Source organism: Geotrypetes seraphini, chromosome 16 (genome assembly GCF_902459505.1).
Source record: "Geotrypetes seraphini chromosome 16, aGeoSer1.1, whole genome shotgun sequence".
In the NCBI taxonomy this organism is placed as follows: domain Eukaryota; kingdom Metazoa; phylum Chordata; class Amphibia; order Gymnophiona; family Dermophiidae; genus Geotrypetes; species Geotrypetes seraphini.
The window spans coordinates 54,695,866-54,709,104 of NC_047099.1; the positions used below are offsets into that span (position 1 = coordinate 54,695,866).

A 13,239-nucleotide genomic window follows, 5' to 3' on the forward strand; every position below is an offset into this window, starting at 1 on the left:
GGGTGAAGCTGAAATGAATCATGTACAAAGGAGACAGTTTATGGAAGGAGCATAGAAAGAGGGAAGATACCATATGGAACAGAGAGTGGGCAGGGACACTGGATGGAAAGGACAGAAAGGGCGGAGAATGGAAGGGACGAGACAGAGGATGAACAGTAGATGGAAGGGGTAGAGAGAGGGACAGACACTGGAAGTGTGGGGGAGAGGAGGGACAGACGCTGAATGGAAGAGTGGGGGATAGGAAGGACAGATGCTGAATGGAAGTGTGGGGGATAGGAGAGACAGACGCTGAATGGAAGTGAGGGGAGAGGAGGGACAGACACTAAATGAAAGTGTGGGGGGAGGGGGGCAGACTGAATGGAAGTGGAGGGAGAGGGGGAGCACACGCTGGAAGGAAGTGTGGAGGAGAAAGAAAAAAGGGCACATGCTAGATTGAGGGAAGAGGATAGAGTTAGATACTGGAAGGGTTGAGGGAAAGAGGTGGCGAGCTGTAGGTAGACAGTAAAAAAGGAAATTGATGAGAGAGTAGTAAGAACGTAATCTAGATGGATGCAGAAAATAAATTGAAAAGGAAAATGAGGGAAGAAAGGGATTGTAGAAGAGAAGTGTGGGAGAGGGAAGGAGAGGAGAGAGATGCCAGACCAATGGGGGTGAAAGGAGAGATGGAAGGGGGAGGCATACAGTTTCTGGAAGGGGCATAGAAGGAGAGAAGATGCCATATAGGGGCAGAGAGATGGCAGACAGTGGATGGAAGGAAGAGAGTAACAAGAAGATGAGGAAAGCAGAAACCAGAGAAGACAAAGGTAGAACAAAAATTTTCTATTTATTTATTGCTTTAGGAGACATGTGTCACTGTTTCTGTGGTGTTGCATTGTATGCAAAGTCCAGCTTCTTGCTGGTTCAATTTAACCTTTGTCTATGTATTTCTATTTTATCCCCCCTTTTACAAAACTGTGGAGCGTTTTTTAGCACCAGCCGTGTTGGTAGCTGGTCTGATGCTCAGAATTCCATGAGCGTCAGAGCTGTTACCACCGTGGCTAAATCCACACTTAAGTTTTGTAAAAGGGGGAGGGGTTAGTTTGTGATGACATTTCATACTAGGCAAAGGTGTTTTCTGTGTTCTGTGTGTTCGAAAGACATGGTTTTCTGTTGGGATTACGGTGTAGGATTGATCTGTACTAGTCTGGCTTGTCTAGTTTTACAATAGGTGTATTGATGTTGTACTACTCACTGCAGTATGTAAGATGCTGCCTTATCCTAGATACTCATGTGTGACGTGTGGCTTGTTACTAAAAATCATGTTTTTTGTACAGACGGGTGGGGGGGGGGTGCCAAAAAAATGATGGGACCAGGGTGTCACATATGCTAGGTACACCACTGCTCCCCTCTTAATCTCAACCTCTTTACACCTCTAAACTTTATTTTTCTACTGTGCCAAGCTCTTAAAATACTTTAAATAAACAGAAGGTGTCCGTACCAGTCTCCTTTAGCCCTAATGACTGTACATGAAAAATCACACCAAAATTGGCGTTTTCTAGGCTTTCTGAGCCTCCTTAAAGTTCCCAGCATTCTCTGGGCCAATTCTTAAGGAGAATGTGCATCCTTCTTAAGGAGGATGCAATCCTATTGTTTGCGTCCCCACCGCGGCACACCAAAGGATCCTTGCTTGGATCTTTCCTGCCCCCAGACCATGTGTAATATTAAAATTTTCATTCCTCCGAGCCTAATACCCCAAACTGTGGCTTCCTTTACTACTTGGGCTGTCCTTGGGGCTTCCGTATATGCACAGCCTGTAAAGTCATTACTGCCACTCCTCCTTACTGCTAAATGAGCCTTCAGCAGCTTGGAAACAGAGCCTCGTGTCATGCGGCCCTCAACTGCAGACGCCTCCTGATGCCTCTTCAAACCTAGAGACCTCCCAAATAAGAAAAAAATATTTATCTATAGGTTACACAACCATAAATATAATAACTGTGAAGGGGATAAAATTATCTATTCTGGGAGACGTTAATACGTGGGACAGAATACTCCCGAGTCCTGACAGTGTCAAAGCTAGTGAGCATGCTCTCACAGAGGAGACAAAATCCGAGACCCCTAAGCACTAGAAAACAGAGAGTGTAGAGGCCCCCTCCAGCTGGGGCTGAACCTCCTCCCTGGGATCAGAGAAGGGTCTCAGCTGTAGGTGTCAGTATGGACAGCAGTGATTCCGCTTAAGGCTTTACTGATCCTTAGGATATGAGAGGTTTTAGGTCCCAGATGATGGAGCAGAGGTTTCTGAGATCAGCTTAACTCAGGAGACCTGAGGAGAACAAGAAGCAGAGAGATACAAATAAGAGATGGGAGGTTAGTTCTCAAACTTCTCAATAAGATCTAGATTTATTTTGCAGTCTGACCCCTCTTCTCAACCCCATCCCATAGCAGGCCAGATCTACCAATCAGTGTGTCCATTCGTTTCCCTCTTGGTCTGATTTTCTATATCACCTTCTTATGTTGTGAAAAATGTGTTAGGAAAGCCTGCTTTATAGATGAGGGATATTCTAAACAGAGCTTCCCCCCGCCCCGTGTTTACTGCCCAATTGTATGATGGGCAAAGAATCCCAAAGATATATGATGTGCACAGGCATGCTTCCATGTGAATTCTATGTAGAAAACCACTCTGGGTATACCGGTATATTGCAAAGCCCCCTCCCCCCAACCATATCCAAATTTCCAAGTTTATTAAAGATTTGTTATCCCACCATAATCAGAGCTATTAAATACAAAGTCCCTGAGTGCATTCTAGACAGATATTCTCCTGGGCGTATTCTGCACATGGTCCCACACTAAATATATGTTGAATGGTTCCTGTTCCTCTGACTGCTCAAATACTATCATTTTTCTGTATTCAGAGGGAAACCGAGAGCAAACAAAACAGAACTGCAGATCTGTACAAGACGTAGGCAAAATTTATCGTGACAAAAAATAATTATATGCAAACCCTTTTACCAATCAAGGGATCCGACACAGTCCGTGTTTCGGACAAACCTTCGTCAGGAGTCCATGGTAAAAAAGGGGGGAATAACAAAAAAAGTCACAAAAAATTGTGGAGTAGCAGCAAAGTATAAGCGACGTCAAAATTCACCACTGCAAAAAGCCGTCGCAAAAAAGGGAAACCATCAGGCACAGTCACTCGCAATCTCTGCTCAAAGATTATTTACCTTCATTGGGAGGAATCCTAAGCTGAGTTGTACCTGAAAGAAATAAGAAAAACAATTCAGAATTATTCACTTTGACAGAGCATTTTCATTAGTTTAGATACAAAGAGTAAGATCTGGAAATGGAGCATGTGAAGATTTATAGGTGCCTCAGCCAATCAGCAAACTCTCTTAAGTAACCACCCACAACAAATAGTGATTATTACATCATGAATTTCCAACCAATAACTGCAAGAGTTTAACAAAGAAAGATGACCCAAACCAATGCGATGCTGTCTAAGACATCAAAGTGCCCAACCTTACCCACTCCTTTTACAGAGGATTCTGATGTGTATGGGGGTAATTCTATAAACTGGTACCAAGATGTAGCTACCACAAAGAACCATGCATAGTGCCAAATCTATAACAGCAACTGGGTTCAAAGATGCCGATATAGGATCAGAGTGTGAGCACTGGTGGCACGATCATTTAAGAGCATCAACTTATGTCAAGAGCAGGTGTAAGTGGAAGCAACAAAGTACGCCAAGGTATGATCAGAATCGATAGTATTCTCTAAGTTGCACATGTTTCGGAGAAATGTCCAAGGCCCATCCATCTTCCATCCCATGTGTACATCCCTCTCGCATTTACACTCCAAGTGACTTAGGAGCAAATGTATGTAATAGGACAACTCCTAGTATTACATGAGTAAATGCCAAATATTGGCGCCAATCCATGTTTAAAGGCTGTTATTCTATGGGATACACATGGGATTAGCAACTAAGTTTAGGACCCAGTTAATGCAATGGTCTTACACCTATTTCTGGAGGGCTGATAGGACAGTGATAGGAGTCTAGAAGCCTTCAGTGTCTGACTCCCATCATATGGCTGTGAGCGTGGTTACTTTTAGGAGTGATGGTGGCAGTAACAGGAGAGGTGACATTATCTGGTTGTGACTGCAGTTACCTTTCTTACTCTTCAAATAAATGATGAGTCCAACTGTGATGAACACAGCCCCCAACACGAACCCCACGATCCCCGTTAGCAGCTTGCTCCTTGCAGACTCTGAGGTCTCAGGCTCTGCATGAAACACATAAGAAAACAGAAGAAACAGTCCACCGCAGTTCAATCACCCCAGCATCAGCAGCGGGGAAAATGGAGACATAAGAAAAAACCAGATGTAATCAACAAACTTTATTTGCATCAATACAAATTTCAATGACATGGGCCATGTTTCAGCCTCAGGAGTCACAGTGAACTGGGTATGGCCCTGCCCTTATCTAGTGATGCAGAAATCCGATATGAACTTCATTGTGACTGAAGACTGAAGGTTCTACAGCGAAACACGGCTACTGGGGGAGTGGGATGTTGTGGGGGGGGGGGTCACTTAATGGCAGGAAAGGTTTCCTGCAGGTCTGAGCTGTCAAGCCTTACTTTCCTGTCAATGCCTGAGCCAATCAGCACCCAGGCACTGATCATAAAATAAGGCTTGCTCATTTTAATATTAATGACCTCGTACTAGGTTTCAAGGTTTTATTAAAATTTGATTTAATCGCTTCTATAATTTCTAAGCGAGTCTAAAATATATATAAAAAAGAGTATGAACTTGATAAAAATGCCATTAACAATACCATTAATACTTACAAAAAACCCCCCAAAAAACAAATTACAAAAAAACATCAACTAATAATTGGCTTATTAAAAAGGGATAAATGAGACAGACAGACGGGAGAGAAAAGGAAATAGGGTTGGAAATACAATTTGGATAGGAATAAAAGACAAGGAAAAAAACAAAAGGAAAGGGCAAGGAAAAAAACAAAAGGAAAGGGCTCGTTGCTGCTTAATTCCTTAAGGAAGTTAAAAAGGATACTGTATTACATCTGCATGGCAGTATCAGAGAGTGCTAGAAAACTCAGGAAAGACCATCGTAAGCCGTTTTAATAACCCGTCACTAATATATAAGCACGATAATCCAGCTGGTACCGGTCTAGCGAACACGTTAAAGGCAGATTTTAGTTTTCAGAATCTGTCGCTCAGTGATTTATTTAAATAAAAATAATTTTATTCACATAAATTAGTCTCCTGAAAATTGTCCACTCTCAGTGCCCTTTGGGGGCAGGCCTGAAACTCCCCACATTAGAGCAGCATCTTTGGGGACTTTTCACCCATGACCTCTGCACAAATTTTCATAGAGAAGGTGAATTGTTTTACTTTGGAAATACCTGGGTTTAGGGTATGTGCAGGAAATAATTTGCTTGAATCTAGGGAAAAGGGGTGTCCAGGAAAACAGGATGCATTGGGCTGGCCCACCCAGAGATGTGGAAATCACTCCTACTTCCACCGCTAGGCCACCAGTGATAACTTACAGTAAAAAAACAAGTTAAACAAATAATTTTTTTTAAAAACCCAGTTATATTTCTCAACATAGTCTCCATTAAGGGCTGTACACTTTGTCCAATTTTTCCATCCCATCAGAAAAATAAGTTTTTGTGAAATTTAAAAAAATATTTGTTTCACTTATTTATGTCTACCAAAATATTCAAACCACCCTCGTGTGACTTGGGGAGGGAGATTCAGGGGCCACTGTGGTGGTTGGGAGAGCCACCGGACCACCATGGGTTGGGCTAATGCTCGGTGGGAGGGGGTATTTTGGGGGAAACTGGAGCAGGGTGGTTGGGTTGTTAGAAGAAAAGCACCTCTAGGCACCTCTCCATGAACTCTTCCAATGCTACCCAGATCTGGCATTAAATTTCCAATCAGCCTCTTTTCTTTAAGGAATTGCGCATTTCAATGTAAATAATTGATTTGCATTTCCCCATTTCACTTCATTCAGGATTTTATAAACCTTCTCTTCTCCACATGGAAGAGCCCTAACCTCGTTACCCTTTCCTCTTTTGAGACTCGTTACGTCCCCTTAATCCTTTTGGTCTCTCCCTTCTCTGAATCACTTCTAATTCATCTGTATCCGTTTTAAGATCCAGAGATCAGAACCATACATGGTGTTCAAGATATGGTTGCACCAGAGGGTGATACAGAGGCCTCAGGATATTTTCTCTGTTTGGAACCACAATATGAAAGTGAAGAGTGAGGGTCCGAGTTCATTATGTTCAGTCCTAAGGACATAAACGTTCACATCCCTCTCCTCGTGAGAGAAGACCCAGAACCCTCCGTGCTGCTGAGAATGGGGGATAGGAGGCTACACTCCTAATAGGACACTGGGGGGATAATTTTATAAATGATTTTCTTTATACAAAAGACCTCATGAATTTCTCCCACTCCTACAAGTGCACCTAGTAACTTTTACTCAAACTTTTACACGACCTGACATTCTGTGTGTTCAGGGGCTTAGTTTGGCCAAAGTGGTGGAGTCAGGGGAGTTGGCAGACACCTAATTTGGAAGGGGCCAAGGTGGGTGGGCAAAGGAACCCCAACCACCGCTCTCTGCCTGGCATCTCTTCCCCTGCCCTGCATTCGATCTGGGTGCAGAACATCTACCCCATGTGATTCAGCTGTCAACTACCACCCCTCCTCCCAAGATAATCCAGATTTCAATTCCCCCCCCCGCCATAATTGTACCTTACAAACACCACTTTGCCAGTAGTGAGCAGTGTATGATGGTAGCTGCTCAGCATCAGCTCACAGCCTTCTCTCTGATGTAATTTCCTGTTTCAGCATAGATGGGCCTAAGTCACTGCAGGAGAAGTGGTATTAAAAAGTAGGCGAGGGGAACTTCTCAACTGGTGTGACTTGGGGATCCCTGAAAGTGACATCATACGTCTTCAGCAACTAGGTGGGCCACTGTCAGTTGATAAAGACTCACTTCCACGAAACCTTTAAAATAATCTCCCAACCTAGGGGACCTGCTATAAAGTTATAACCCAAATATAGAGAAGGGGGGAGGGTCTCTTACCCCACTCCATCCTGAGAGGCTGCTGCAGGCTGCTGTGCTCCACCTCACACGTGTAGGTGTCTCCGTGCTCCGGGACCGTCTCCAGTATCGCATCCACCCGATAGGTCCAGTCTCCGTTCTGTAAGAGCTCCGCATACACCACGCTGCTCTCTTCCACCCCATTCCTCATCCACTTCACCTGAATCTCGGAGGGGAAGAATCCGCTGACGATGCAGACCAGGAGGCTCTGGTGCTCCAGACCGAAGGACTTCGTAGGGGTGATTTTAACTTTGGGAGGGACTGTAAGACAGACATACCGGCATGGGGAGAGGCAGATATGGTCTGGGACTCCACAGAAATTCATAACAGAGAAAGAAATCCTGGAAGAATCCTGGTTTAATGCCTGAGCTGGGTGGATCCAGGGTTGCTTTCACAGTACCTTAGATGGGCCTAGATGTTTCTGCCTGCCCAGTTTGGGTTCAGACCTTTCCTCCCAGCAACCACAGGCCAACAGCAGGGGGTCCTATATGCTGCCGGCAGTTGATCCGGAAGCCTTCCCTCTGACATATTTGCATCAGAGCTGACACGGAGACAAAATTTTTTCACTGCCCCAGTCTTTGCCCCATTCTTGCAAGATTTGCATTAACTGCACAAGCGTCGAACACTTATGATTTTAAAGTGTTCGAGGCTTGTGCAGATAAGGACAGAGCTTGCAGGAATTGGACAAGGACAGGGACAGAATTTGCAGGGATGAGATGGAAAACTGAGTCCCTGAGTCAATGCTTCTGAGGCAGCCATCCGCAGCATGTATGTAAAGAAATGGTATATGGGGGGTGGGGAGGGAGGGAGAGAGAAAATTTTTCACATAGGCTGGGGGTTGGAGAGGGAAGGAGAATGTATTGCATATGTTGGGAGTGGAAAGGAAGGAAGGAGTCTGCTGCATAGGCTGTGGAGAAGAAGGGGAAAGAGAGAGAGATATCTGCCCACTTTGGGCTCAGGCTTACTCAAAACTGGCTATCTGGGTTTGCCAGTTAATGGTGAGCTCCAGACTGAGGCTGGAATAGGCTGACAAAGTGACCAGAGTAGAAAAAGAGGGGGGAGGGAGGAGGTTGAAATGAAGGGTTGAAGGTGTCTGATGCAACCCTGGCTGTAATTGAGCTATAGGCCATAATTGAGCAGGGTAAAGAAGTAAAGGGGAATGGCGGTGGCCAGAGGGGTACAGGGTGACAGGTGCAGTGGCAGAGGGGCACAATGGTACCGTACCTGTCTTTAGGAAGGGAGGGGTGAGAGGTGGAGCATTTAAGAGGGAGAATGTTTTTTGGCTTTTCCATTTGATTAGTGAGGGAATGCCCTTGAACAGAGTTCCCCTTTGACCACCAGGGGCAGAAGAGACCCCAGGCCCTGAACCCCCTAACTGCGCTTGCTAGAAATTAAAGCTCTGGGAATCTCTTTCACTTCCTGGTGGGAGGGGGCTGTCTCTCTCTCTGGGGGGGGGTGCTGTCTATCAGTCTCTTTTGTTTCATACTCTCCCCATTTTAGGTCCCCCCCTCCCTTGGAGTGAGGAGGGGCTTTGCACGGCTTTTCTTTCCGGCTGACCTCGGAGCTGTCTCTAGATGGGTCGGGGGAGGGGGGTCTCGGCCCTGCCTGTCTCTCTCCTGGGCTGTCACTGCTCTCACCTCTCCGCTCCTCGGTGAAGGGTTTAAACACCCCGTAGTTGTATTTGCAGAATCTCTCCACCTCAGCCCGTCTGTCCTCCAGTATCGCTGTGTCGTTGTTCCACTGATCCGCCTGCACCACCCCCAACTCCGTCCTGCCCACAAAGTGCCCGATGTCGCTGTCGAAGTACGCGACCTCCTCCCGGTTAATGAAGTCCCGCTGCAGGTAGCGCATCCCCTGGCCGCCGTCTCCGAAGTGACACTCGGCCTTCTCCTGAAAGAGGAAAACCGCTGCAGGAAAGAGAGAGAGAGAGACTGTAACACCCTGAGAGACTTAGAAAGCAAAAGAAAGAGACGCCGACCGACCCAGCACAGTTTCGGAGAGAGAAAAGAGACTCACCCCGAGAGACAGCAAGAGGCCACATGTTAACATCCTGAGAGAGAGAGAGACACACCCTGACGACTAGAGAAAAGAGACACCTCCAGACAGACCTAAAGAGAGAAGGAGTGGCGACTGTCGAGTCCCATCTGTTCTGTTTGACATTTATATTTTGATCTATTTTAGGGTTTGGCCTTAGGCCAGATGCAATTTGATTTTATTATGTAATTGTGCAATTTGTTTTCTAGTGTGTTTTTGAGGTGATTTGTACCTGATTTTGTATGTTATTATGAACAAACAAACAGACCAAATTTCTTTACCCCAAACGATTAGACATGGGGACAGGAGGAAATTTAGCTGGTCTCTGAGAAAAAGGAATTTGCAGTCGTCTCTTATTAATGAACCAAATCAGAAAATGCTTTTAGAAATTGCCACAGGCCTTAGATTCACCACTTGTGAATTTCAGGTTTATTTAAAATGTGATTATATTGCTCACAATACACCTTAAAACGGGGTACATTATTATAAAATAAGGATGCATATCAAACCATACAGGACCAACATGATACAAAAGGGTGCGGGTTGAACTTCAATAAATAAAGGAAGAGAAGCTTATAAAGGATTGACAGGGGGAATCTCTGATGTCTCCTGAGTTGTATATTTCTTTAAAAAGAAGCATCATACATTTGGTATTTAAGTTGTGAAAAGCATCTTTAAATAAAAAAAGACTTTAAGCTGCTCTTAAAGCAGTCAAGTTTTTGTTCTTCTCTAATAATAATAATAACTTTATTCTTTTTTCCGCCATAATCGTGTGACTTCCAGGCAGTTCCCATTGAAGAGAGTTGGACAATCAGTGAGTTACAATATGCAGAATCTTAAAATACAGCAAATTACAATGTACAGTTTATTAAAATTACAACCTTATACGCAACAGTGGACATATTTCAAGTAATAGAATTGGATTTAGTGTTTGGTGTAGTTACTCTTTAGATCAGAGGGTAGAGTACGCCATAGCTGCGGAGCAGAAATGGTGAATATTTCGTTTCTTCGCGTATTTATGACTTTGAAGGAGGGAATTACAAGTAAATTGTGCTCTGCAGATCGTAAAGTTCTCAATGGTGTATATGGCATTAAGAGTTTATCTAGGAATGCTGTAACTTTGATAGTCGTATTTTAAAGCAAAGCAAAATTATTTAAATGGCACCCAGTGGGCATTCTGTAGAAGGGCATCAGATGATCAAATTTGTTGGAATTAGTGAAGAGTTTTATAGCTGCATTCTGGATTAACTGTAAACGTCTTCGTTGGATCTGGGTGACGTCTTTATATAGCCAGTTGCAATGATGGGCCACGTCTGGCCTTCAGCATTGAATTTCTAGGTTTATAGAGTCAGCTGGTTAAGTGCAATATTCAACCCCCTCCCTCCCCCCCTTCTACCAAGCTATGGTAGAGATTTCTACTGCATCGGAGCACCATCAGAGCATTTAGCGGAGTAGAAACCTCTACCGCACTTTAGGCCTTTATCAGCTGACAGGATTGACTTTCATGTGAGCTTTTGTGTGCTGACATTGCTGCCGTCATCTGAAACTAAACATGTCTAAGATTGAGCTGCTCCTCTTTCCTCCTAAACCCTCTCCCTGGATTGGCCACTGTGAGAACGGGCTACTGGGCTTGGTGGCCCATTGGTCTGACCCAGGAAGCATTAATAAAACTTTTTAACCTGATTCTACCTTGTTGCCCAGATAAACAGACCCGGATCCCTTTTTGTACAAGGACAATATTTCCTTTATTAAAAGCATAAAAATGGGAGATGCTGCACTTTCTCCAATGGCCACAAAGTGTCAGTATTGTCATTTTTATGGAGCTCATGTTCCTGTTTTCAGAGAAGAGAGACTCCCAGGCTGAGAATAATCACAAGAGGCAAGGCAGGTAGAGAAAGACAGACAGACAGAGAGACCCAGAAACTCACAAATCCAACCAAAACATTGAGCTTCTCCCTTACACACCACACACGCAAAGCATACACACATCCCATGCACATCATTCCAAGACAGTAGAGTTGCTTAGTAATATTTTACTGCTAATAAATCACTTTTTAAGTAAGGCATTATTTTTCACAATAACCTACCTAGACTAGTAAGTACTTGTAACTTATTCCTGTTTCCTAATGAAACTAGTGGCAGTTTTCTTTTAATATTGGAAAATAACGTACCCAACACTGGTTATTCATTACTTTTGAAAGTAATATATTACTAGTGATATGTTGCCACTAATATATTACTGTTACTATTACTTTTCTAAAACTTTCTTTCAATTTCTTTCCTTTCAGATTCTGAATTATTGTCTTTGTTATCTCCTCATAAACCATAAGATGTAACTCAGTAATATATTACTTACACATCCCCCCCAACACACAAATACAGTCTCTTCCAGCCCCACATATCACCCCCTCCTCAATTTTTAAGTGGAGAGTCCTGTAATGAGCAATGTCAGGTCTCGGGACTATCACCATCAGATGTTTCCTGACCTCTGATCTTAGAGCCCCAAAATGATCTTTATCTGATGGTGGTGGGTTCTCTGCGCTGTCACATCTAGAAATATCCTGACCCCAAACCCCTCTCGGATCCTTACCTGGAGGGTCCCCGCAATGAATTATGTGGGTTCTCAGCACAGTCAGAATCACTATTAGAAGTGCCAGACTGCAGCTTCTAGCTCCAGGCGCTCGGACAGAGACCATCATGATCTCAAAGAAGTGACTGAAGCCAGCAGAACGCTTTTCCTGGGTGAGACTGGCACTCAGCCCCCACTGACACCAGCACACCAGTAAATCTCCTCCCCTGAAACACCAGAGAGAAGTGTGTGAGCCAATCATGTTCTGAGGCTCAGCTGCATCATTGGTTACCAGGCAGAGAGAAGTGCCAGGGTTACTGAGAGCCTGGAGTGTGTGCTTCGGACGGACGCTTAGGTGTCACAGAAAGAAGACCTTTTGTCTAGGTCTAAGTTCTTGGAATCCTCTCAAGAGAATATTGTTAAAAGGGCTACTTTGTTAGTCTCTTTTAACAAGTTAGAAAAGAAGATGTTGGTATTGAAGACTTAAAAAGGTGGAGTTTGCCTGAGTGGATGGGGGAGAGGGGTGCTCCATGTTAACCCCGATAAAATCGGCCATAAGAACATTGCACTCTTGGTGGTAAGTAGTCACAGACGACACCAAATAAGCAGAAAAGAACTGGGACCAGGATCACGGAGTATCATAAGAACCTTGAAAACTCCTAAAGAGAAGCCAAAGCTATCACCATCCAAGATGGCGGAGGATCCCACTTCATTCACCATTCCTGCTGGAGTACAGTTACCAGATATCTGGGAAATCCCAAACATGTCCTCTTTTTACAGGACTTTTCAGGTGTCCAAGGAGAGGGAGGGGTGGGGGATTTCCAAAACCTTGACTTTGTCTAGGTTTTGGTGGGCCCTTTGCACAGGGCCACATCTGGAGAGCCTATAAGCATGCGTAGATGTGATGATGTTGCATGCATACGCGCATGCATAGATTATAATCATGTCCCTTCCACGCATGTTCGGAGGACCTCCAGATGTGGCCCCGAACTCAGGGAAGAAGAGATAAAATTCAAGTGGAGGTGGGCATGGGGGTTTAGCGAGGCAAGGCTGGGGGCAGAGACAGAATAGGATGGGGCTGCGGATGCAGCAGGTAGGGGCTATATGTGCTCTTCTTTTTACAGACAAAATCTGGTAACCCCTAAGCTGGAGAGTGGACTCAAAAGATAACTATATTTATCCCAGGACAAGCAGGCAGCATATTCTTGACTGATGGGTGACGGCACCGACGGAGCCCCGGTACGGACACTTTTAGAGTGATTGCACTCTAAGAACTTGGAAAGTTCTAGAGACCGCACCGCGCATGCGCGAGTGCCTTCCCGCCCGACCCCGACGCGCGGTCCCTCAGTTTCTTAGTTTCCGCGGAGCTAAGAAGTCGCATTTTCAACGGCTGTTGAAAGATTTTTTTCATTCGCCTTCCCGCTCGCGTAAACTTTTTCGGGTTCTTTTTGCCCTTTCTTTTTTCTTTCTTTAAAAAAAAAAAAAAAAAATTCCTTTTGTTTTTGTCGAGTTTTCTTGATTTGACCCGGCGGGGC

At 44.5% G+C, this 13,239-nt stretch overlaps 1 protein-coding gene across 1 annotated transcript; it reads right to left on the reverse strand.

Annotated features, from left to right (window-relative positions):
* Nucleotides 1-2,249: 2,249 nt before the first annotated feature.
* Nucleotides 2,250-11,898, reverse strand: LOC117350540 (H-2 class II histocompatibility antigen, E-S beta chain-like). The gene is made up of 6 exons (XM_033924852.1): nt 11,726-11,898; nt 8,739-9,008; nt 7,084-7,362; nt 4,140-4,253; nt 3,198-3,230; nt 2,250-2,299 (listed from the first exon to the last, which is right to left on the reverse strand). The coding sequence occupies exons 1-6, from the start codon at nt 11,832-11,834 to the stop codon at nt 2,286-2,288; spliced, it is 819 nt and encodes a 272-aa protein (XP_033780743.1). The 5' UTR covers nt 11,835-11,898; the 3' UTR covers nt 2,250-2,285.
* Nucleotides 11,899-13,239: the final 1,341 nt, after the last annotated feature.